This window comes from Python bivittatus, unplaced genomic scaffold (genome assembly GCF_059951505.1).
Source record: "Python bivittatus isolate LINGU-HERP-01145 unplaced genomic scaffold, Pbiv_v1 ctg000340_np1212, whole genome shotgun sequence".
NCBI classification, from domain to species: domain Eukaryota; kingdom Metazoa; phylum Chordata; class Lepidosauria; order Squamata; family Pythonidae; genus Python; species Python bivittatus.
In genome coordinates, this window is record NW_028277056.1 from 17,936,065 (window position 1) to 17,958,937 (window position 22,873).

The window sequence follows — 22,873 nt, forward strand, 5'->3', positions numbered from 1 at the left end:
GTGTGTGAAATAATGGATTTTCCATGCAATATTTTATTACAAGATATCCCTGCATCAACATAAACATGGGGCGGAGGGGAGAGGGTTATTCAGTTACTTTTAGCTCTTCATGACCAATAGACAACAGTTCACCAGGTCTGTCCCCAATTGCTTCTTTGAGTTCTTATAAGATCATGCTTGTGTCATCAGTGATCGTATCTAACCAGCTTGTCTACTGTTGGCCTCTCTTTGATTTTTCTAAGCTTCAGGGTCTTCCCCAATAACTCTTGCCTTTCATTATGCATCCAAGATATTTAAGTTTTAGGTTCATTATTTAATGATTCCAGTAAGCAGTATGACTTTACTCCATCAGCTAGTACTGTTCTTCTTATGCCCCAAGATATTCTCAAACTTTTCTGGCCCAAAGGCATCATTTTTTTTTCTTTTTTGTTCAGCCATTCTGGGAAAAACAGGAGCTTGACAATATGAATATGCACCTTTGTTGTCAGTGTGATATCTCTGCATTTTAATATTTTGGATAGCAAAATTAAGGCCCTATTGTACAGATACATAATGCTAAGCCATAACCTTGTTGAAAAAGCCACAGCTGGTAAGGTTCACAGACCACCATTAGCAAAACCAGGGCTACTAGTTCTGGGTTGCAAAAATCCAGATGATGACTAAATGGCAGCCATGTAGTCATCATTCGGATTTTTGCAGTCCAGATGTGGTAGCCCTAACCCAAACTAGACAAATGGCTTATCATAACGAATGACCCAAATGACAGCAGTATTAAACATCCAAAGTTTGACTATGTGTTGGATCTATCCCAGGAAGAGTGCCCATATAGTGATTAATCCAAATTTTCAGAGAGCAAAAGAAAACCTGATTTTGGGCCGGCATGCCAGAATACTATAGCGCATGTCCGCATACGACACTAAAATTTGTCAGGCGTGCATAAGCAGAAACTGGAACCGGTTTCGCACTGGCCCACCGATAACAGTTTTTGGCATTCACCCACTGGAGTTGGTCGGCCAATCAATCAATCAATCAAAAGGAGAGAGAGAGAGCGAGCGAGCGGATCTGGAATTTCTTCCGGGGTTCCTCCCAAAGAAAGGGAAGAGCGGCCTCCACTCGGTAGATGGCGCTGTGGGCCCGAGCCGCCGCGTTCTCTTCTCCGGCGGTGTGGACTTTCGCCTCCTCGGCACCGCATCATGCGGGCTTGGCCGGCCCCTCGCGCGGAGCCGGAACGCCGCCGCCGCCGCCGCCGCCGCCACCGCCAGACCCCGGAGTCCCGCGGGGCTGCTGTCGCCATGAGGCGCTGAGAGCGGCGGCCCGCAGGAAAGCCCAAGACGCCGATCCGCCGCCGCCGCCGCCGAGCAAGCAGCCAAGCCGAGAGTGTCTCGCCTCACCTCGCCGCTCGCTCGCGGCCCGCCGGTGACCATGTAAACGGAGACCGGCTTCAGCCCGAAGGCCGGCCCCGAAGAACGGGGAGGGCGCCGGAGTCGCTGGCTCGGGAAGGCCCCGCCGTGCTCCGGAGTGCGCGTGGGTTCGGGGGAGAACATGGCGGCGTCTAATCTCCTAAAGGTGAGAGGGAGGCAGGCGGGCACCCCCTCGCCGAGCTTGGCCTGTCCGGCTACCAGCTCCAGCTGCGGGGCTGGGGGAGTTCGGAGGGAAGGGAGGGCCGGCAGGAAATGGAGGAGGAACGGAGTTAGAGTGGTAATAAGTGGGGCTGGAAGGACGTGGGGTTGGTGTCCGTGTTCGCCCTGCGCGTTGGCTTCCGCGGTCCTGAATTCACGCTCTGGCTGATTCCACACAACACCCTCAGCCTTGGGCGGCAAAACACCCACCTCTTTTTGGCCGACCACGGCCGAACAAGAGGGACTGCCGCAGAGATCTAACCCGTGTAGGTGAGAAAGGGAGTGAGGGGCTGGGTTCACGGAACGCGCTAACCCGAGGTTTCCTGAATGGACTCGGCTGAGTTGACACCATTATAAGCCAGCTAGGCTGGCTGGGTTTGCACAACAGCTTGAGACACAAGTTAGCCGGCCAGGATTTCACTTAGTGTGTTGTGTACACTCAGCTCACGTAGTCATAGTTTATGGATGAGAGTGTTGTTATTATTATTAGATTTTTATCCTACTTTTTTTTTAAAAAAATGGCTCAACTCAAGGCTGAGAACATACCTAATACTCCTTCCTCCTCCTATTTTCACCACCACAACAACCCTGTGTGGTGGGTTGAGCTGAGAGAGAGAGACTGGCCCAAAGTGTTAAGGAAAAAAAAGTATGGTTATGTTAACCGTGGTGGTTTGTGTTGTGTGAATGCAAACATGAATGATAATGGCTTGGATAATATGTTCTGAGGGGCTTCTGCTGGTATCTCATGGATCAGATTTTCTTCTGCTTGGTTATATTTAACTGCAGGCTGCTTGAAAATAAACTTTGTCTTATCACTTTACAAAAAAACCAAAGCCATTTGCTTCCATATTTTCCTGCCCTGAAAAGGGTGATGAAACAATCAACTATGATGTGCTCTTATGTTTCAAATATTAAATATTTACATGCTTCCTATTAGGTAACCATAGAATAAAAGTATAGTGAAACTAATATCATAGGTGGTAAGAAAAGAGGGTATATTTGTATGTGAATACATGTTTCAGAACTTAGAAATATGTTCATTGAGGGTAAAGCTACAGAGATTTGCCGTGCAGTTTTTTTTTTTCCTTATCTTGAGTGTGGCTGGTGTCTTAAATTTAATGTTGATCTTCAAAATTGGAAGCACAGTTGAAATGTTTCCTGTCTCTGATACGATTGTAAAAATCTTCATTTAATTTACTGTATTTGTATGTTGTGTTCAATGATTTGTCACTAATCTACTTTCATTAATCAGGCCTTTCTTGCTCATAAAACATTGAACAATATATTTTATAAAAGTAGGCACATGTAATCATTTATATATGTGCAGAATAAAAATGGATACGAACTAAATGTTTTAAAATAACTGTTAACAGAGAAAACTATGTTATGCTATGTCAAACAATTGCTTTATCTAGCTCAGGTTTATCTGCACTTGAATTCTCTTAGCAATTCACACAATACCTAGGTTAAAATTTGGTGGGCTAGTTTATGGCCCAGCCTGCAGAAAAGATTGCCCAGCCTTGCTATAAATTGATGAGTGTAATATAATATTAAATTTTAGAGCTAGAGCAAGGGCTTGTGAAAGTTCACTGATATATAGTTGAATTAATTTTTTCTTCCTAACATTTTTCCCACAGGTGCAGGGTCAACTTTTTTTTGGATATATTTGAATTAATAACACAAAGATATTCCTAAGATTTCACTAAAGGAAGACAATTACTGTACCTAGGATTTTAATGTAAATCATGTGACAATTTTAGATGCTCAGGAATGTCGCAGATAATCACTGTACTCTTTTCTCATGCAGCTGACAATTTAGGTTTTCACTATCTCCATTAATTTATATTGTATATGAAGCTGCTGGGGGAGGTCATCTGATGGTTTGGAGTATGATATCATCATTATGCTGTTGATACCCAACTTTACATCGCCACTCTGAGCTGTAAGGGAGATGCTGTTGATGTCCTGTCCTGGTGCCTGGAGGCTATAGATCTGGATGGGAGAAAACAGGCTGAAGTTGAACTCAAGTAAGATGAAGTTGCTGTTTCTACATCAGGATTCTCTTGTCAGTGCCAATGTTACCTTTACTTGTGAAGGAGCTTGGTGATTAGTGGGTCCTTCAGGACTCAGTTTCCTCTCTGAACAGCAGGTGGAAGCTGTGGCTAGAGGGGCCTTTGCCCAGCTTTGGCTAGGGAACCATTTGCACCCCTACCTAGTGCAGGAGGACCATCCTACGGTAACTCATGCCCTCATTACCATCCAGTTGGACTATTGAAGTGTGTTTTATGTGGGGCTCCCCTTAAAGATGACTCAAACTGCAACTGGTCCAGAATGCAGCGGCCTGTGTACTTGGCTCCAGGCATTGGGAGCACATAACACTAATCATACACTGGCTGCCAGTTGGTTTCCAGGTACAGTTTAAGGTGCTGTGTTACTATAACACCCTTCATGGGTTGGTACCTGGCTACTTGGAGGATCTCCTGCTTCAGTAAGAATTGATGTGATCCACTAGGTCTTCGAGGAAGAAGCTGCTTGTAACCCACACTTCTGGGAGATGAGGGTTCCCAAAGTTAGAAGGTGGTGCCTTTCTGTGGCAGTATTGCTGCTCTGGAATGGCCTTCTATGGAGATCAGACTCTTCCCTTCCCTGCTGGTTTTCAGGAAAAGGCTGAAAACAATTACTTCTCTTAACAAGCATCTCTCTACCTTTTATTCTCTATTTTATATTTTCTGTTTTTGTTTGCTAGTCTGTCTTTGTTGGGGGCTTTATGATGTTGATGTTTTGTTATCTTGTATCCTCTGTAAGCCACCAAGAGTCTTCAGATTATGGTGGGGTATACCTTTTCTAAATAAAATAAGATTTATATGCTATTTTTACAATGTTAATATTTTAACTATGTATAACTGATATGTTGTATGAAATGGTGGCTGCAGGGAAGTACTCTCTGTTTTAAAATTATGAACTAGCAGCATTTCCAACCTTAAAATGAAACTTATATAAATGCTGGGTGGGTGGAAATTGTTATTTTTAATTGTTAAGTGAATTATGAGATTTATTTCGAAAATGAGCATTATCTCAGAAGTAGGTAAAAAGTAGTAATAAATAGTATATGATAATACTAAACTAAAATGTTAAAAAGTATCCGTACAAAAATTTCTTTTTATTTTTAGACCATATGGATATCTAATTGTATATGAGACTAATCTGTCTACTGAAGAACTTTAGCCACCTGAACATTCTATTGATATTTTTCATTCAAGGTGTGCTGAGCCTTGTTCACAATTTTATTTGTAAAGAAACAGCATACATTCATATAGCTGTTATATTACTGTCCTGTTCATATTTTGGTAAAGCTAATCTGATGCATGAAGGATCTTCATGAAATGTACTAGTTTCTCAGAATTCCTAGGGTTTATGAATCAAATGCATGTACTTGGAGATGCCAGTCTTATACAGCTTGGCCATCTGTGAAAATATTGCACGATTCTGGTTTTTATTCTGGTGGGTGGAGAACCAAATGGATCTTGAGAATTTATCTTGATAATATTCCAGATTATCTGGTAAATAGAACACAGTCCATAGTTGCTTCTTCTAGGTTTCTGAGTGTCTTGGTCCTGGCTATCTTAATAAAACTACTGAAATGTAAATAAAATAAAATTAATACCATTCTCTGCATACAACCATGTGGTAGGAGAGTCCTAGACTGCCTATAAAGACAGAAGCATAAGAATGAAAGCAACATGAACAAAGATTCACACATCATGCTGGGCCATGGCTTACTTAACCATGGTTTCTGGAACAAACCATGACATGACATTTGACAAAGTTAAAGAAATCATGCTATGGCTTAATGTGATGCAATTTGCAGGAGACCTGTTTTAGGTGCTCAGGACAGTTTTAGGTGCGCAGATCTCTCTAACATATTAATTTTATAGATTAAACTTCATGCCTTGTGTTTCAAAATGGCCTGTATAGTTTTTAAAAGTAGCTTTTAGAGATAATCATGTTGAATTATCTGAGTTTATAAATTTTGTTAGCTGTATATAACAAAGTCTAGATAAATATTTGCTGCTGTTATATAGTGCCCAGATATTGGAATGGTTTCCCATTCTGTCCACTAAGAAGTAGATCAAAGATAAATTTTGATCAGTGTTTTGCTATAAGACATTTATTAATCCCACCTCCCTGAGTCAATATTTATTCATTTTTACATTTTTTTTAATACTGCCTTTTTGCAAGGCTTTTATTTTGTTTCTGTAATGAACAGCCTGATCTGTTGGATCAAAACAATTAGTTTCTCTACTGTGATTAATTAAAAAGTTGGCTGCTGGTACTAATTGTGTCTTCTTTCTGCAAGGAATGTTGAGTTCACCACACAGCTGCAAATCGGCAATCCCTTCCTCCTCAGGCTTGTTGAAGATGGAACTCTAATCCCTGCTGAACGATGTGTCCCCAGTTCTATCCTTCTCTTCCTCCTTTAGTCTCCTCCCCCTACACTTTAACTTCTTTTCTCCACCAATTATCTTTCATACCCTTCTTTCTGGTGAGGGAAGCAGAGGAATATATATGAAATCATCATAGGGTTATCACTGGGTTTGGTTGAAGTTCCAAAGTGTAAATTAAAAAATTATACTTGATACTCTTATGGCTAACATGCATTGGCTGAATTTTTATAAATACTTATTTGAGAATAAGATTGTCCTTAGTGAGATCAACAGGGAGATGCTGTGAGACTTCTTTTTCTTTTATGCAGCTTCATACTGGTGATGCTACTGGAATATTACTTGTCCCAGTTTCTTTGTAGCTGCCACATTGTGTTACCTGGAGCCCTTTGTTTCTTTGCTTTATTTCATGGGTCCAGGTGCTCCTGCAAATTAAATGGGTGTTCCACTCCTCCTACCATCCAAATTTCCTAACTGCCAAGGTTTGAAGGTGAGAAGAAAGCAAGCAGAAATACATTTCTAAATTGGGTTGATACGAATTCCTTGACTATAGCACCTCTTCTTATCTTCTTGCAATAGAAATACAGTAGTCAAACAACTTTCAATTGCCAAGTTTGCCCAGTGTGCTAAGGCATTATGAAACCTGTTTAATGTCTTATGTGAACTCAGTTATTTTAGTTAGTAGACTTTGGTTTATAATTTAAGTATGTTATACAAGCTCATACAATTGTGATTACTCAGTAAAACTGTATTAAAGCATATAATTAGTGTGAAATGTTGAACCAATGTTTAGAATACATGGTTCTCGGGGATAATGACAGCACAACATGGATATATAAGGGAAACAGCATAACATTTATAAAATCCTCCATGACATTAATTTAGCTATATAGTAGTCTCAGTATATTGTCTCCAGGCAGTACTCAAAATATGGTAGTATTTCTTCTTAACTTTGTGACAGTGTATGACTGATTATGTTCATTTCAGAAATTGATATTTAATTACCAGTCACGTGCCTTACTTGCTAGTGTCTCTTTTCTTACAAAATATTTCAAGTTCAGCAATGAGCTTTTATTCTGAGCCAGGTATCAGAAAAATACTGAGATCAGGGGAGGAAAGAAAGGCATTCTGAATCATGTCGCACCAGTCTATAAAAATACTTCAGAAAGAAAATAGTGGAAATCTTGCCTACTAAGTTAGAAAACTGGCTATTGGCTTTCTTTTTGTTAGTGTACAATGAAACAAATGCCTGCATTTACACAAAGAATTAAGTCATGGCTTGCTTAACTGTAGTTTACTGAATAGTTTATAATGGCTTTGTGTAAATCTCTGCATAGGTAAAGGGGTTAGGCAATAAAACATTCTCTCATTATAACCCCAGTCAAAAATATTGAAGAAATGTTCTTCTAGTTTTGTAAAATTAATTGATTTCATGAAGATACTCTAATTTGAGGGTCTTAGATAGTTAAGAGCAATTCATACAATATGTGTGCAGTGCTTAATTTGAATGTTCCTGGTGGAGCCTGCCTGCCACACTGAGGAGTTATATCATGATGCTAATAGGTTATAGAGAGGGAGCGTTCTTGGTATGATCACATGCTGCTTTTGAAGTAGTATTTGTGGGAGAGAATCGGAGGTAAAAGGCCAAGGGGAAGAATCGTTATATAGAAGCAAAGTTATAAATAAACATAGTAAGTATAACTGTTATCATTATTATCTCTGAACAGCTTAATTTCTGTGTTCTTGAAGTATGAATTTTTCTTGACTCTCTTCTTAAACTGAAGTTTTTTTTAACAAAATTAAACCACGAAGCTGTAAAGAAAAGCATGATAGGAGCAAATGGTTAGAAATGTTCCATATTTTTCAGAGGCAGGTCCGTAGTGAAATGATAGTAATATTTCATATTGCTGTCTAATTTTTTGTATGATTATCCATTGTTTTTGAATCCAAAATTTCAATAGAATGGCAGCATCTTGTGGCAATTATTAGTCTTTTCTGTCTAGTCTTCGAGTGTCTGGATTGGTGCAAATAGCTACTTTTGTTTTGTTCTCTCATCGGTAGTTTTCTTTCTAGCCTTCATCTGAAGTCTGTGTTTACCAAATCCTTCAGACTACCTTAGTTTTTACTATATCAGGCTTTTTGGATTAATGTTGGCTTTCTTTTTGCCATTAACTGTATTAAAATAAAGGTGGTTTATTGTTTCTCTGCTTCAGTTTTCATATTGTCTTTCAAAGCAAGAGCATTGGAATATTTGGACTGGTATCGGTACAAACATGCCATAACTATCACCTGTATAAAAATATATTTTCCTTTCCACCATATATTTAATATTCAGACAGCAGTTTTCCAGAAGAATAGACCAAACTGAGAGCAATGCAGCATTGGGTCTCTCTGTGCTTATATCGATCCAGAATCATTGATTGCAAAGCATTGCTGATATGTATGTTGGATACACATAAAGAATGGTAGATTCCTAGTGCTGTACTTTGTAGTGTAGATTATTATCTAGTCATGAAGATTACAATGGTATTTTAAGTCTATTAGATGGTGCAATTTTGTTTCTTCTATCAGTTTTTTATTGTGATTTAATTGTATGTCCCCTGTATAATCCAATTTTGGATCATTATTTAAGTAGTGAATCATGAGCTATTCACTCAGAAGAAATGGGAACTAATTTTCTCATATGGTATCTTTAAACAGTAGCACATTTATCATATTTGAAATCTGAAGCTGTGTATTATTCATGTGTGTTTCATACATGTTTCTGTAAGGAATGGAAATAGCATTGTGTAATCATGGGATTTCACATGATAATCTGCTATAAATTATTTAAAACCAGGCTGTCTAACGTCAGTTTTGTTCGAGCTTCAAACCTATACATGCTTGTTTGGAAATAAGTCCCACCGGGAAAGCTTCTGAATAAATGTCTATGGCTGAGGTATAATATTCACTTCCATTCAACTGAAGTCTCTCTGTTTTTTTTTGAAAGAATAAAGGATCACTTCAGTTTGAAGACAAATGGGATTTCATGCGCCCAATTGTTTTGAAGCTTTTACGCCAGGAATCTGTTACTAAACAACAATGGTTTGATCTATTTTCGTAAGTAATTTCTGAAATTTCTATTTCTTGGAATGGAAAGACATTTGTTTTTTGTAATGAAGTGTCTTATCAGAGCAGTTGTTCAAAGAAAGACACTGCATTGGATTTCTCACAGGAATTTGTTTTAAATACTTCTGTGCTGACTGTTAGGGGCTCTTGAGGACCTGGTCTGTTTTATATTTACCATCAAAGCACTTAAGATGAGCAACATATGCTAGAAGGGATGATCTAGGAAAAAAGACAGCCAATTAAGGTATAGGATATTAACTTTTGTATCTCAGCTTATACCATCAATTGTCATAAGAACTTTGGTTTAGGCTGCTCATATTTTTATCCACAAATGAAAAATATTAGAATCTGATTATTTATTTAATTAATTGACCATTTCAAGCATTAATAGTGAATTTACATATTTATTTGTGCTAATATGTGTATAAAATTTGGAGAGGATAATATTGTTTTCCTCTTCCCCCCACCCCCCCAATTATGATCAGCATAGTATTGTTGATATTTCATTTAGTTTTTTTGGATTCTGTACATTTTTGAAGCACACAAGTAAGCAATTTATTAAACAACCCATAAATAAAATAAGTTCAGAAGTTATTTTAACTTGATTTGAATGTGCATATTTTCTAGAGATGTCCATGGAGTTTGTTTGTGGGATGATAAAGGCCCAGCAAAAATACACCAGGCTTTGAAAGAAGATATTCTTGATTTTATTAAGCAAGCACAAGCGGTAAGTTTAAAATAGTATTTTTTTAACAATATTTTAAAGTGTAAATAATTTTTGTTAGATTTCAGAAACTACATGCATCTTTGGTTTAAGAACTGAAACAAAAGTGATGAATCACCTCACTCAGATACCCGTTGATAGGACACTTTGTATTATGCATGAAAAATACTCAGTATTGTAACATCTAAACTGTAGCTTGGACCCAAACCAAGTTAGTCACTGTAAAATCAGTCTAAATGTTTGTCTTGATTAATTTGGGCTCCATGAAAATAACAGAAGTTAAATATGGATAGTTTGGTCTATACATGTATATTTAAATCAGTTTCCCTATATATTTCATATAGAGCAGTATCAAGCATATTATATTGCTACCATCCTGTACTTGTTTGCTTGAGTCTAACCCTCAAAACACAATTAAGACTAACCTCTGAGCTAAACATTCAGATTGGATTATGTGTGTGTTTTGCATAGGAAGTTGTGTGCCTGTATTTTTCTGCTCAAGTGTACAACTCTTGATAATGCCTCTGTGTCAATGAAATCTCATTTTAAAACTCAAATGTCCCAGAAGGCCACTTTTTATATTGTTTCTGTTGCATTTATATTCAGCAGCTCACTATCAAATTTTGATACATATATTCAGGTCTGTGGCTTAATCTCTCATGATTCTCAGTTCATTTATGTTTCCTGTTTAGAAAACAGTCTATCAGAACATCATATTATAAAATACATACATTTTGAATGGTTAAAACTATAATTTCCTATGCAGATACACATGGGGATAAGTACAAGTAAACATCAAAAAATTCTGAGAACATACTTCCAAGTAAGCATGCCCAGCATTGTGCCACAGAATACATGACTCACTGTTTTGAATAATTTCAGATTATTGCTTCAGTGGCTTGATAACTTCTAAGACTCAGGCATAATTTTTGTGAGTTTATAGACTGAGTATCAGAATCTTAATCATGATTCTGTGATCAGCATTAGGAAGCTGGCATCTTGTACCTCTCTTTCCTCCTCTTAGTATTTTTCTTTAGCAGATGTGACTTTAATTTTAGGCACATTTTCTAAAAATATGTCATTATGTTGATTTACACACACACACATACACACAAAGAAGCTAAACCAGGGTATCCAAAATGAATGAGTAAGAGCATAATGTCTGTTTGTTCATGAAGTGGAAATTCTTTGTAAATGTATTCCTATTTGCCCTCATCTTGCTTTCAGAGAGTGCTGAGCCACCAAGATGATACTGCATTACTGAAAGCCTATATTGTAGAATGGCGTAAATTCTTCACACAATGTGATATCTTACCCAAGCCATTTTGTCAGTTAGAGATTACTCTTATGGGTAAACAAGGCAGCAATAAAAAATCGAATGTAGAAGACAGTATTGTACGGAAGGTAAGTGCCGTGCTTCATTGTAGCCCTATTTCATGGTGAAGCAGGTGAATGAAATGCTGTACCCCTAGACAGTAGGACAATATCTTTTGGGGAACCAATCAGATTGGATTAAAGAATATGCAGGCTTTGATTCATCCAGAATTCTTCCTCATGCAGAAAAAAGTTTAAAAAAGAAGTAAAAATAAAAAGTAGGAGATGGAGAAAGTAAGGAAGTCCAAAAAGTTAAGCCAGATGTAACAGCCCTGAGGTTGCTGCAGTTAGCTGACATAAAAACGGTGACTTTTTTTTTTACTGCTTTTAAGTTTTGTCTATGGCAAAGGCAAATTGCAGACTCACAGCCTTCCCCCCCCCCCAGAGCTGAGTAATTTCAAGTAGAGTCTGCATCCCAAGGGTAACTAAATACCAATTGTGCGCTCTGCTTATAAATGAAGGATCAATCTTTGATTGTCATTCAATTGTCGACCTCATACCCATGGCTTTTTTTAAAAAAAAATCATTTTCTCTCTTTCCCTTCCCTGCTTTTTCTAACATCTTCTGAGGAAGACTTATACAGAACTTGAATGCATATTGTTTTCTGCCATTTTGATTGATTCCAGTAATAGTATTATTCAGCTGTAGTGTTTGATTTCTGAAGAATCAAGATGGCTATGATTTCTTTTTCTCCCTCTAGTGATACTGCCATCTTATTTTAAAGTGTGGTCACAGGTGATTACCATTCTACTTTCCTTTCCATTGTCAAACATAGTTATTAGTTCAACATACAGGTAGCATTGATTGTTTATTTTGTGTGCTTATTTGCATGTGCATTTCATAATTCAAGTTGGTGACTGATAAAAATATATTCTAATGAATCATAAAGGATAAGGAAAAACCTTTGGGAGAAAGGTCTTTATGTAAGTTTTATGCTGATTTCCTTAAAATACATCATCTTTACCGCCACACTATTTTAATCATCAAGATAATCATTATTGTAATGTGCTGATGTCGATATTTGTTACTGGTTGAGAGAAAATCAAGTTTATTTTAAATCTGGCAATTGCCAGACCCCTTAAATCTAAAAATAAAATAAAATTATGTTTTGTATTTTAGAAATTGGTCCATCGTGTTTACTGTTTAATTATTATTGTATTTTTAGCTCATGCTAGATACTTGGAATGAGTCCATATTTTCAAACATAAAAACTCGCCTTCAAGACAGTGCAATGAAGTTGGTCCATGCTGAACGTTTAGGAGAAGCATTTGACTCTCAACTTGTCATTGGTGTTAGAGAATCTTACGGTATGTCTTGTTATGTAAGACATCATTAAAGCCTACCTTTTATATAAAAATCATTCTAGCATTCTTCTAAGTAGGCTTATACTAGTAAAAAAATTACTGGCAAATATACTTAACAGGCAAATAACATCTTTAATTTAGCAGGTGATGCAGTTTTTTAAAAGTGTTTAACAGTAATACATTTCTTCAAAAAAACCATGATTTTAGCCATTGCAGTAAAAAGTTCAGTAAAGTTTTTTTTCTTATACTGCCATGCAAACTTAAGACTTTAAATCTCCATGTGAAGTTTAAGTGATCAATAAACCGCAGGCTTTTTCTCATGCTTCAAGTTTGCCTTTTCTCATCTGGTAAATAAGGGATTGCATCAAACACTTCAGTGGAATTTTTAAAAAAATTATCACATTGTTTTTTGCATAGGCAAAAGCCACAAAATGGATGTAAAAAAATCAAAACCCCAACTCACGTGGTCTGGGAATGTGAATGAAATTAAGATGGTAGCTATGAATGTAATGTAGTCAATCCAAAAACATTTAACTTACCTTCTGACTTTAAAAAATCGAAAACAGCCTCTCCAGAATATGTTTTATTACTCCCCAAATTGCTTGAGAGACATTAATAATTTTATATTCAAATTATTGTAGTTTATACAACTCCTGTTGTCATTGTCTTAAGAGGATTAAGTATATTTTTTACAGTGATAAGAAGCAAATACTTTAATTTGATATTTCTTGTTACAGTTAATCTGTGTTCCAATCCTGATGATAAACTCCAGATTTATCGGGATAATTTTGAAAAAGCATACCTAGATTCAACAGAGAGATTTTATAGAACTCAAGCCCCTTCGTATTTGCAGCAAAATGGTGTACAGAATTATATGAAATATGTAAGTGAGAAGGTGTTCTTTTGACGAAGTCTCTTAGTTAAATATTAATATTTTAAGTGACGGTGTTCTGCTTCTGCACAGGCAGATGCTAAATTAAAGGAAGAAGAGAAAAGAGCACTACGGTATTTAGAAACAAGGCGTGAATGTAACTCAGTAGAAGCAGTAAGTACTCTTTTAATAATACTAAGAATAAATATGCTAAAAGGTTTAGTAAATTAAATCATTATTCATACAAGTCTGAAGATACTCAACCTTGCTTTTTTTTTTTTTAAGTCTAGTTATGGAACATCTGATTGCATTAATGTAGAAGTACGTTGTAAGCAATTAAAAGCAGAAATTCTGCAAGGTCAAAGATTGTTCTCTGTTGCAGAAGTTTGAGGAAAGTTTGAGTTTATTGCTGTTTCCAAGCAGACACATCTGTTCCTGAAAATATAAACATACAGCTGTTGTCTCATAACCATAAGCTAATTTGTATCTGTGGTTCTTTGTTGAAAGATAAACCTTGTTCTTTTAAGAAAACAATGCTATGAATTGATTTGGAAATATTAAAAAGTGTGACCATCATAATAAAGATCAATATACTACTAGTATATTATAGTATAATAATAGTATAATAATCAGCTTGCACTGATAATGTTACCTAGTTGGGCAGTGAAATATCTGCAAGCAAGCAACCAAGCTCAGAGAGCACTAAGAACTTCACGGTATACTAAAGACTTTTATACTTTGGTATGACAGTACATTTTGGAATATAGTATTCTTTCCCAGCATGGTGCACTCCAGGGGATGGAATATTAAATATATTAGGAAATTACCAGTCTCGGAAAATCAGGAATTTATTATTGAGCTTGCTTGATCTGCTGTCCTATTGTGATCCTAACTGTGACGTGTTTAAGGTTACTTTCATCTGATTTGAAAAGTAATTGTACATTACAGGCTGCAGATAGAAATGTTGTTTATGCTGTTTATGCAATAGATATTATTGTATGAATTATGCATACAAATCTTTGTGTATTTAATCAGGGACTCTCGCTGGCTCTTCTAGGAACAAATTACAGTTTCAGACTTTGGCTTGTTTGCAGAGGAATATATCAGAATCTGTAGTTTGTATGACATGGTAGACAAATGGTGGGCAACTCTCAGCCTGCATTTGGCACCCCAGACTTTGGTGTGGCCCTTCCTTGTTTGCTCCTGAAACTCAGTCTCACTGATGCCTAATTTTCTGAGTTAGACATCTTGGAATAAGCCTTTTGTAGGATAGTAATAGAATTATGGAAAAAAAGAACTTCTCAGTTCAGTTCATGTTTTATAAATGAATGTTATTTAAAATCAAAGTTCATAAATGTTTTGGAAGTAATATTTGCCTTCTAAACTGTGTTGTTATCACCTTCTCAAGAACTTAAGCTTAATAATCACAATTTATTTTGCTTACTTATGCAGATATGTTATTAATAATGTTTTAATACTTCTCGGTCCTTGCCATTCTCCTTTTTAGATATTGCATACATCTTGGGGAGGTGGGAGAGGAGGTTAGATTCACTTTTGTTTTGTGATGCAGCATGCACATTCCCTATTCCATGCAAATGTATTGAAACAGCAGTATTCTGTAGGTATTAGACTGTTAACTTTTCCCCCCCAGCTAATGGAGTGCTGTGTGAATGCTTTGGTGACATCTTTTAAGGAGACAATTTTAGCTGAATGCCAAGGGATGATCAAACGCAATGAAACAGAAAGTAAGTGGAGCCTAATGTGTTTTCCCCCCTGCTCCCCTTAGATAGTAGGAGTAAAAAGGAATGGATTACTATTCCTTTGTTATAAGAGACATAAGAAAAATATTACTTTATGTGTGACCAGTTAAAAGTTACTCTCTGCCCTGCATCATCTTGGTTCCATATGCTAATTTATAATACAGTGCTATTTTAATTTTTGTCATCATTCATAACCTACCCTTCCTCTAAAGAGTTAGAGCAGTTGATCTTTAAAATTGGTAGGTAAAATAGATAGGCATATTGATTGGCTCTGGTCACTCGTTGGTGTTACTGATTAAATAGGGATTGAATTGACTTGCTCCTAGTCCAAATCTTCTATTATATCACAATATCGGTGGTAGTGCAGCTGTCTGAGTAGTTTTGTTCTTGAACAAGAATTAATCTAGTAACTTTTCAGAATACAATTCTCTTCTATACCTTTTGTACTATTCTGCTATATACTTTCCTTTTTTGTTAATATATTGGTTTCCTATCTTGAGCACCAGGGTAGATCCAGTGGCCTAAATAGCTTCTTCCAATTCTATAATTTTAATCAGCCTTTTAGGATTACAAAGAATGTATTGTTTTAATATACAGCGAATTTTTAACAAATTACAAAGCCCTAGGAATCCTATTAAGCTATGCATCTTTTTGTTCAGGGCTTGTCTTGAAGCTGTTTTCTCTATATTGTTTTCCTTTTTTTAAAGGAAAGTGACCCAGTTATGGAATTTGGGAGAAGTGAATTAGAGAAACCAAATGTTTATGATGCAATCCTTAAATATATACTATGATTACATAATGTATACTATATAATTTATAATTTATAATAAGAAAATTGAAAGTTGTTCCTGTTTTGAAACAGTTGTTATTAGTTCTAAGTGCACTTCTAGCTTCCAGAGTGTAAGCTAGGCTTGGCATCTGACCTTAAAAATATGTCTGGCTCCTTATTCTGACAGCAGTTGTTTGGCATTGGTCCAGGGCTGAATATAGTAAGATATCATACCTTGTACAAATATATTGCTTTCAGCTCTCAAGGGGAATGAAGTTTTATGGAAAGTGGCAACAATAAAGATTGGTGAACCAGATGAGCTTCATTGCAGAGTCCTATAAAGGGCTATGCAGTGAAGTTGGTGCATAAAGCAGCTTTTCCCACACAGTTGGCTCTCTCTCTGAAGCTTGGCTTGAAAAGTAAGCCATCAAACATTCCTGTGAGGGTAATTGGATATAATAAACAGGGCTGTGCAAAGCAGTTGCACTAATGCTTTACGGAGCACTCCTTGAAGCATTAAAGCAACTGCATTCTTTGGAAGGTTCATGTAGCTGCTTTGAAGGCTGTTTCTGGTTGTCTGCATGTGTTGGCTCCACCAGCAAAGATCTGCGCATGCACAGGAATGCACAAACTGCCAGGACAGCCTTTGAAGCAGTTGGGGGAAGGTGTGACACACTCTTTAAAATTCTTTGCACAGCCCCAAATTATGCATGCTGTTTCTGTTTCCTAACCTGAATGATTGAACAATTATTTGTCTTATACTTACCTAGCAAAAATACAGCAAAGACTATAATAACAATCAGCAAGGAATTTGTTGAGAAAGCCAGCTCTTTGACATCTCCCTGTGAAGGACTTTTTAGGATGGGCCAGCAGCTGTGTTTCTGGTTGCTGTCCCAGCTCCCATACTAATTATTGTTGATATTGTTAATAATAATAATTTTATGTACGATCTCATAAATATAAGTTGTTTTCTTTGGGAGAACAAAATCTGTTGTGGAATTTTAAAACAACTGGATGAAAATAGACCTAACTGTGAACACTGCAAAAATGGCATGAATTAGAATTAAGCTGATCTATCCCTGAGAAACAGTGCTGACTCCCAGTTAAAACCATCTGAACTAAACCCCTGGTGACTTCAAGGACATATGTAGTTTTCTTGGTACAATACAAAAGTACTTTGCTGCTGTGTTCTTCTTGGCATATTGCCTCCTCTCCAATATCAACCAGAACCAATTCTACTTAGCTTCTCAGGATCAATCAAGGTGGGATTGGTACTACCAATCAGGGGCAACTCCCTGTTAACCATGCTTCAAATCAGAAGTCAATCTTTGGAATGCTATTTTGGAATCTTCCCTCTTTTCCTTTAATTCCCTTCCTCTCTGTAATTTCTCTTTACAGAAATTAGGTAGAGTATCTTCAGCAAATGTCTTCTTACTCTGTAACATTTTATTATTGCATAAGGTTTTATGGATCAAAGTCTGCTTCACTAGATGCCTGGAATATAGTCCTGAGAAAGGAATACACATTCAGTTATATTGAATTGATGATTTACAGACATAGTGTGTGATAAGAAACCTTGGTCTCTTTAGGTCCTGAAAAACTGTGTTATGTCTGCTAAGCAGTCCATTTCTCAGAGATTAGTTAAATATTAAAGTTTCTTAGCATGTAATACAAGAATGTCTGTATCACTCATAACCACTATTAAAGATCACTATAGGTAATCCTCACTATTTCTTACCACCCCTTTTACCATTTTGACTCCTTTTATAATTTCTCACCTTCCATTTACCATTTGTGTGTGTGTGAGTGTATTTGTATTCTTTTCTCAGGCCAGTATTCCATGCATCAGATGAGGTGGACTGTAATTTACAAATCCTTATAGAGTAAGAAATACATGAGTCATTAAAGTGCTGGAAGACTCTTTTGTTCCTGTATTGCAAAAGACAATAAAAATAGTCCTTTGGAAACTGGAGTTTCTTATTATATATACATAATGGCTGGTTTCCAAGTATTCTGGTTTGTATTGCTTTATATGCATTGCAATGATGAAACAATGCTGGAAAAAAAAGAGGAAATTGTTTCGAGAAGAGCTTGCTCTAATTTAGTAGCCGAGAGTTACAGGAACCAGAATTGTTGAACAAGCCCACTGTTTATTTCAAATCAGGCTTCCTAGAATTTCCTTCAGTAGTTTGTAAAGTTCATTAGGGAGTTAGGACAGTCTGAAATCAATATGTTTAAAAGATAAACTATCCTTCAAGTCAAATTCATTGCTAGTGACTTTCTATATAGTGTTTTTGGCAACAGTGAACACCTTTACAAACCTCCTGAATTGCTTAGATTTGGCAATATATAAGTGTAGTATATAAAGTAAAGAAAAGAAAGATGGACAGATGTATTATTGTTATGGATTTGACTTGTGACTTTTCAATATGTTTTGTCTTCAGAATTACATTTAATGTTTTCTTTGATGGATAAAGTTCCTAATGGAATAGAGCCTATGTTAAAAGATTTAGAAGAGCATATTGTTAATGCTGGATTAGCAGATATGGTGGCAGCTGCTGAAACTATTACTACTGTAAGTGAGCATTTTCTATTTTTATCCCTTATCTCCTCTTAGAACATTTGCTAGAAATACCAAGAATATTTTGCAAAATAAAATTTTAAATTGCTGAAATTAATATGTGAAAATGGACCTTAAAATCCACTAAATTAAGTAGGAAAGTACTACAACTTCCTTAAAAAATTAGAATGTAAAATCTTGTGATATGTCATCTGCAAACTTTAATTAATTGGTATTATTAATTACCTAAATCTTTTACCATAGATAAAGGGCCTTAGGAAATTTGAAGTATCTATCACTAAACCAGCCAGATTTCCTCCACCAAATATAAAGATAGATAAATTAAATCCTGACTCTGCTTTCCATTTTGCATTTAACACTAGCAACGGATGAGCAGAAAAAGCAAGAAACCAGACTTTTTTTGAATTCTGGCTTACTTGCAAATGAGCAGTATATATTGATTCAGATACTCTCCCTGGCTCTCCCTGCAAGCAATCTAAGAGCAAATATTGCTAAAAAAAATCAGAAAGGATGTCATCCATGGCTTGGAAGCCAGACTGAACTAGGCAATCTGGCTTTCTCCTCATGTTGGAAAGCAGGGCTATTTTATTTCTGTGGCTTGTTCTGAGAGTAACAAGCAAGACTCCCTGCTTTGAAAGATTTTGTGATTTTTTAACCATCTATTGCTTGAAAGCACCCTTGCTTGCAGGAGGAGCTAAGATAACAATTGGAGCATAGTCATTGAGGTGAAGATTGGATGTAATGTAAATGAACAGTCAGAAGTTCTGGCTTACATTGCTCTCCTTTCCTTTGCTTTGATGTTCCTAGGGTGAAGCCAGTTAGTTGGCAGCTTCATCCAGTGGTTCAAACCAACATCAGAGTGTTGTCATCTATAACAGGAGGAGCAACCTCATGCTTTTTTACTGTTTGTTCTTATAAAACTGGTCATTTGGTATATATGAATTAGCTGTTGAAATAGTAAGAACATCAGATAGCTGAAATAGAAAGTTGAAGGTGGAACATAATGAATCAGGACTTTTCTCCAAGAAACATATTTTTTGTGGCAACAGCTACTGAATTTTTTCTATTGATTAAAAGAGACAGATCAAAAAGCTGGTGAAGTAATCGAAGACCATTTATTCTATATATCTAAGACTAAGCATTCTTATTTTTAATTATTTAAAAATGAGGTATTGCCATCATGCTTTATTCTGACAGAGCAGTTCAACTAGAAATGTTCACAGCTAGCCCAGCTAATTTAATTGAGTTAAAGTAAAAACCTTCTGCACTTCTCCCTATCCCCACCAGATTTTGCTTAACATTCAGGCTGTCAGAGAGTGCAGGAAAACTCTTAATACTATCATGTGGTATCTTATAACATCCTGTGACTTTTGGATACCATTTGGGGGTTCCGTTATAAATCTGGATAGGTAGCAATTTGAACTGGGAATCTGACAGAGTGATCACAGTTCATGCAGATGCAATGCAGAATCATAGTCAAAGGGAACAAGAAGGTTGAAAACTGGTGGAGAGTCTCCCTATTGGGTTGGCAGCCAGTACCTTTTCCTGACTTGCACAAACTGATTTCCTGGGATACAAACTAGGCCACAAGAAGTGCATTTGTACCTTATTGTAATATTTCTGGGCTCATGACTGCTATACCAGAAATGCAGTTTTAGCAAAAGAGGGAGAGGGAGAGGGAGGGAGGGAGGGAGAGAGAGAGAGAGAGTTCAAACAGTTGATTATGATTACGTGCTATTTTCTCCTCACAGATTTGTTTTTTTGTTTTGTTTTGTTTTGCTTTTCACTTTTTAGGATTCTGAAAAGTATGTAGAACAATTGCTTACACTGTTTAATAGATTTAGCAAGTTAGTTAAAGAAGCTTTTCAAGATGACCCAAGATTTCTTACTGCCAGAGATAAAGTAAGTTACCAACTAGTTTTTGTTTCATTTTTTGTTTTAAAATGGGTTAGTTTTTTTAAAAAGGGGAAGTGGCATAAAATTTTAAATAAACAAACACTAGTCTAGCTATTGTAGATGTTTATGGAATTTGCATCATACCAATAAAATATTATAAATTACTAGATATTTAGCTTTCTGTAGACATTTAAGTATTAAGATACAGGGAGTCCCCAGTTTAAGAACAAGTTCTGTTCCCAAGGTCTGTCCTTAAGTCAAAATTGTATGTAAGCCAGAACAGTATTATTGTATAATACTGTATAAGCAGTATTGATGAACTTGAACCACTGTGTATTTAACTCAAATCATTGTGTATTTAGCTCAAATTTTGCTACAGTAGGCTCTGTTCCTAACTGTGGGTTGTCTGTAAACCAGGTGATCTTAACCCAGGGACTACCTATAATTGCAAGATTTTAGTGGTATATTTGCATTGCTTACTGCCATACTTGTAATCTTGCTTCAACAAGATTCATCAGTATCTGCATGAAAACCATTACTAACTGGAGATTTCTCAGATAATCACAGATAAGACTTGAAAATCGTAACACTTCAAATTTCATGAAAAATGAGGAATACCTCTACTATGACATAACACCTTAGAACCCAGAAATAACGTTTTAAACATCTTGATAGGTTAGAGCAGCGTTTTTCAACCTTGGCCACTTTCAGAAGTATGGATCCCCAGCCAGGCTGGGGAATTCTGGGAATTGAAGTCCACACTTCTGAAAGTGGCCAAGGTTGAGAAACACTGGGTTAGAGAAAGGGTCTGAAAATAACAATGAAATTTAATGTTCCTGACTTGGTAACGATACTTACGAAAAACATTTTGAAATAGTAGTAGATTACAAACTGAATAAAAGTAAAGATGCTTTCCTGGTGACAACACACAGCCAACCTTGTCCAGGCTAGGGAGTTAAGTAGATTCAGGCCTTGTTAGTACTTGGATGAGAGACCATCAAGGAATCCCAGTGAGACATTTTTGCCAGGGATCACAGAAATAATACTTTCACTTTATTCTCTCTTCTATTTCACCTTGAAGATCTGGAAGTATAAACAGATTCAGAGCAGGGTAACAAGGTACAGAAAAACTTCTGAACCTGTAGGCTATAAGGCTAGAGGCTTCAAACCTCTGCATCCTGGCCCCACCTTCTGCTTTGCAGTAGTGTTTTGGTAGTTCCCGCTGCCAGTTCCTGTCTTCCAGATAACATCCATTCCCAAAGCCCGGTGGGTGTGAGAGAGAGGGATTTCATAGCTTTACTGACAGTTAAAAGGACAAAACACACAAAATGGGAACAATTTCCTGGTAGCTCTTAGAAAGCCATTAAATTACAGCTGTTTTGAAGAGCCTCTGAGTAACATTATGCACACCTCTTGTTCTTACTGTTTTTCTCTCTACTTTGGTTTTGTTTTTGTGAGTTGGATTGTATGTTTTAATTCTGTTGCTTTTATTGTGAGATTGCAACTAATGAGAATCACAAATTTGCAGTGGGATAAAAATGGAATGAATAAATAAATTTCAGTAAGGTAACCTCCTGGTGGTATAGCATAGAGCAGTGTTTCTTAAACTGTTTGCTCTCAGGACCCCTTCCCACTTTTAAAAATTATGAAGGACCCCAATATTGTATTGGTTGTATTTATCAATATTTATCATATTAAAAATTAAAATTGACACATTTGTAGAGTATTATTGAATCATTTAAAAATAATGATACTAAATCCATTAGATATTAACATAAATAAAATATTTTTCATGAAAAAACAGCATGTTTCTAAAGTTTAGCAGGGTCAAAGGTCACCATGGGCTAATTTGGTTACTAGGAGCATTCTGCAGGATTGCAACCCTGTCCCCTTCCTTCTGTATCCTTTCTCCCTTTCTCATGAGCAAAAGTTTGAAGCAACAATAACCTTCAAACCTCCCTAAAAATATTGTGAGTCTTACGGATGTTTTCGGTGCTTTGACTATTTTCTCAAATGATATGAGAACTCTGTTCTTGAGAAAGACGGGTGATTGTTTTAAAATTACACGATTTTGTTTTTAAGAATGTATTTTGGTATGAATGGAATAAATTGAATGACTTATTTTTATTTTAGGCATATAAAGCAGTTGTTAATGATGCTACAATATTTAAACTTGAATTACCATTGAAACAGAAGGGGTAAGTAATTTGAATGAGCACTTGAAAATAACAGCATTTAATTTGTGATTGATCAGACAAGCTTATTATATAATTTGAATTATATAGTATAATGTAATTAGTCCTTACTTTCTATAATGTATTTATTTATTTATTTGATTTATCTCCGCCCAATGCTTAGGTATATTTATTTTTAACCTGGACAATCCCCAAAGCTTAAAATAAAGTGCACTGAAGCATCTACACAG

At 36.4% G+C, this 22,873-nt stretch overlaps 1 protein-coding gene across 3 annotated transcripts in view; it reads left to right on the forward strand.

Annotated features, from left to right (window-relative positions):
* Window positions 1-1,158: 1,158 nt before the first annotated feature.
* The window catches only part of CUL5 (cullin 5), a 41,576-nt gene continuing 19,861 nt past the window's right edge, over window positions 1,159-22,873 (forward strand). The window contains exons 1-12 of one of the 3 annotated variants that reach the window (XM_025173016.2): window positions 1,160-1,566; window positions 3,427-3,646; window positions 9,051-9,160; window positions 9,797-9,896; window positions 11,121-11,297; window positions 12,433-12,574; window positions 13,309-13,454; window positions 13,536-13,616; window positions 15,094-15,187; window positions 18,416-18,546; window positions 20,347-20,454; window positions 22,582-22,646. In XM_025173016.2, the coding sequence (XP_025028784.1) occupies window positions 9,090-9,160; window positions 9,797-9,896; window positions 11,121-11,297; window positions 12,433-12,574; window positions 13,309-13,454; window positions 13,536-13,616; window positions 15,094-15,187; window positions 18,416-18,546; window positions 20,347-20,454; window positions 22,582-22,646 (1,115 nt within the window). In that variant the 5' untranslated portion in view covers window positions 1,160-1,566; window positions 3,427-3,646; window positions 9,051-9,089. Of the gene's footprint in view, window positions 1,567-3,426; window positions 3,647-9,050; window positions 9,161-9,796; window positions 9,897-11,120; window positions 11,298-12,432; window positions 12,575-13,308; window positions 13,455-13,535; window positions 13,617-15,093; window positions 15,188-18,415; window positions 18,547-20,346; window positions 20,455-22,581; window positions 22,647-22,873 lie in introns of all 3 variants that reach the window. The other 2 variants (XM_088140638.1, XM_007437948.3) reach the window with 2 other exon arrangements.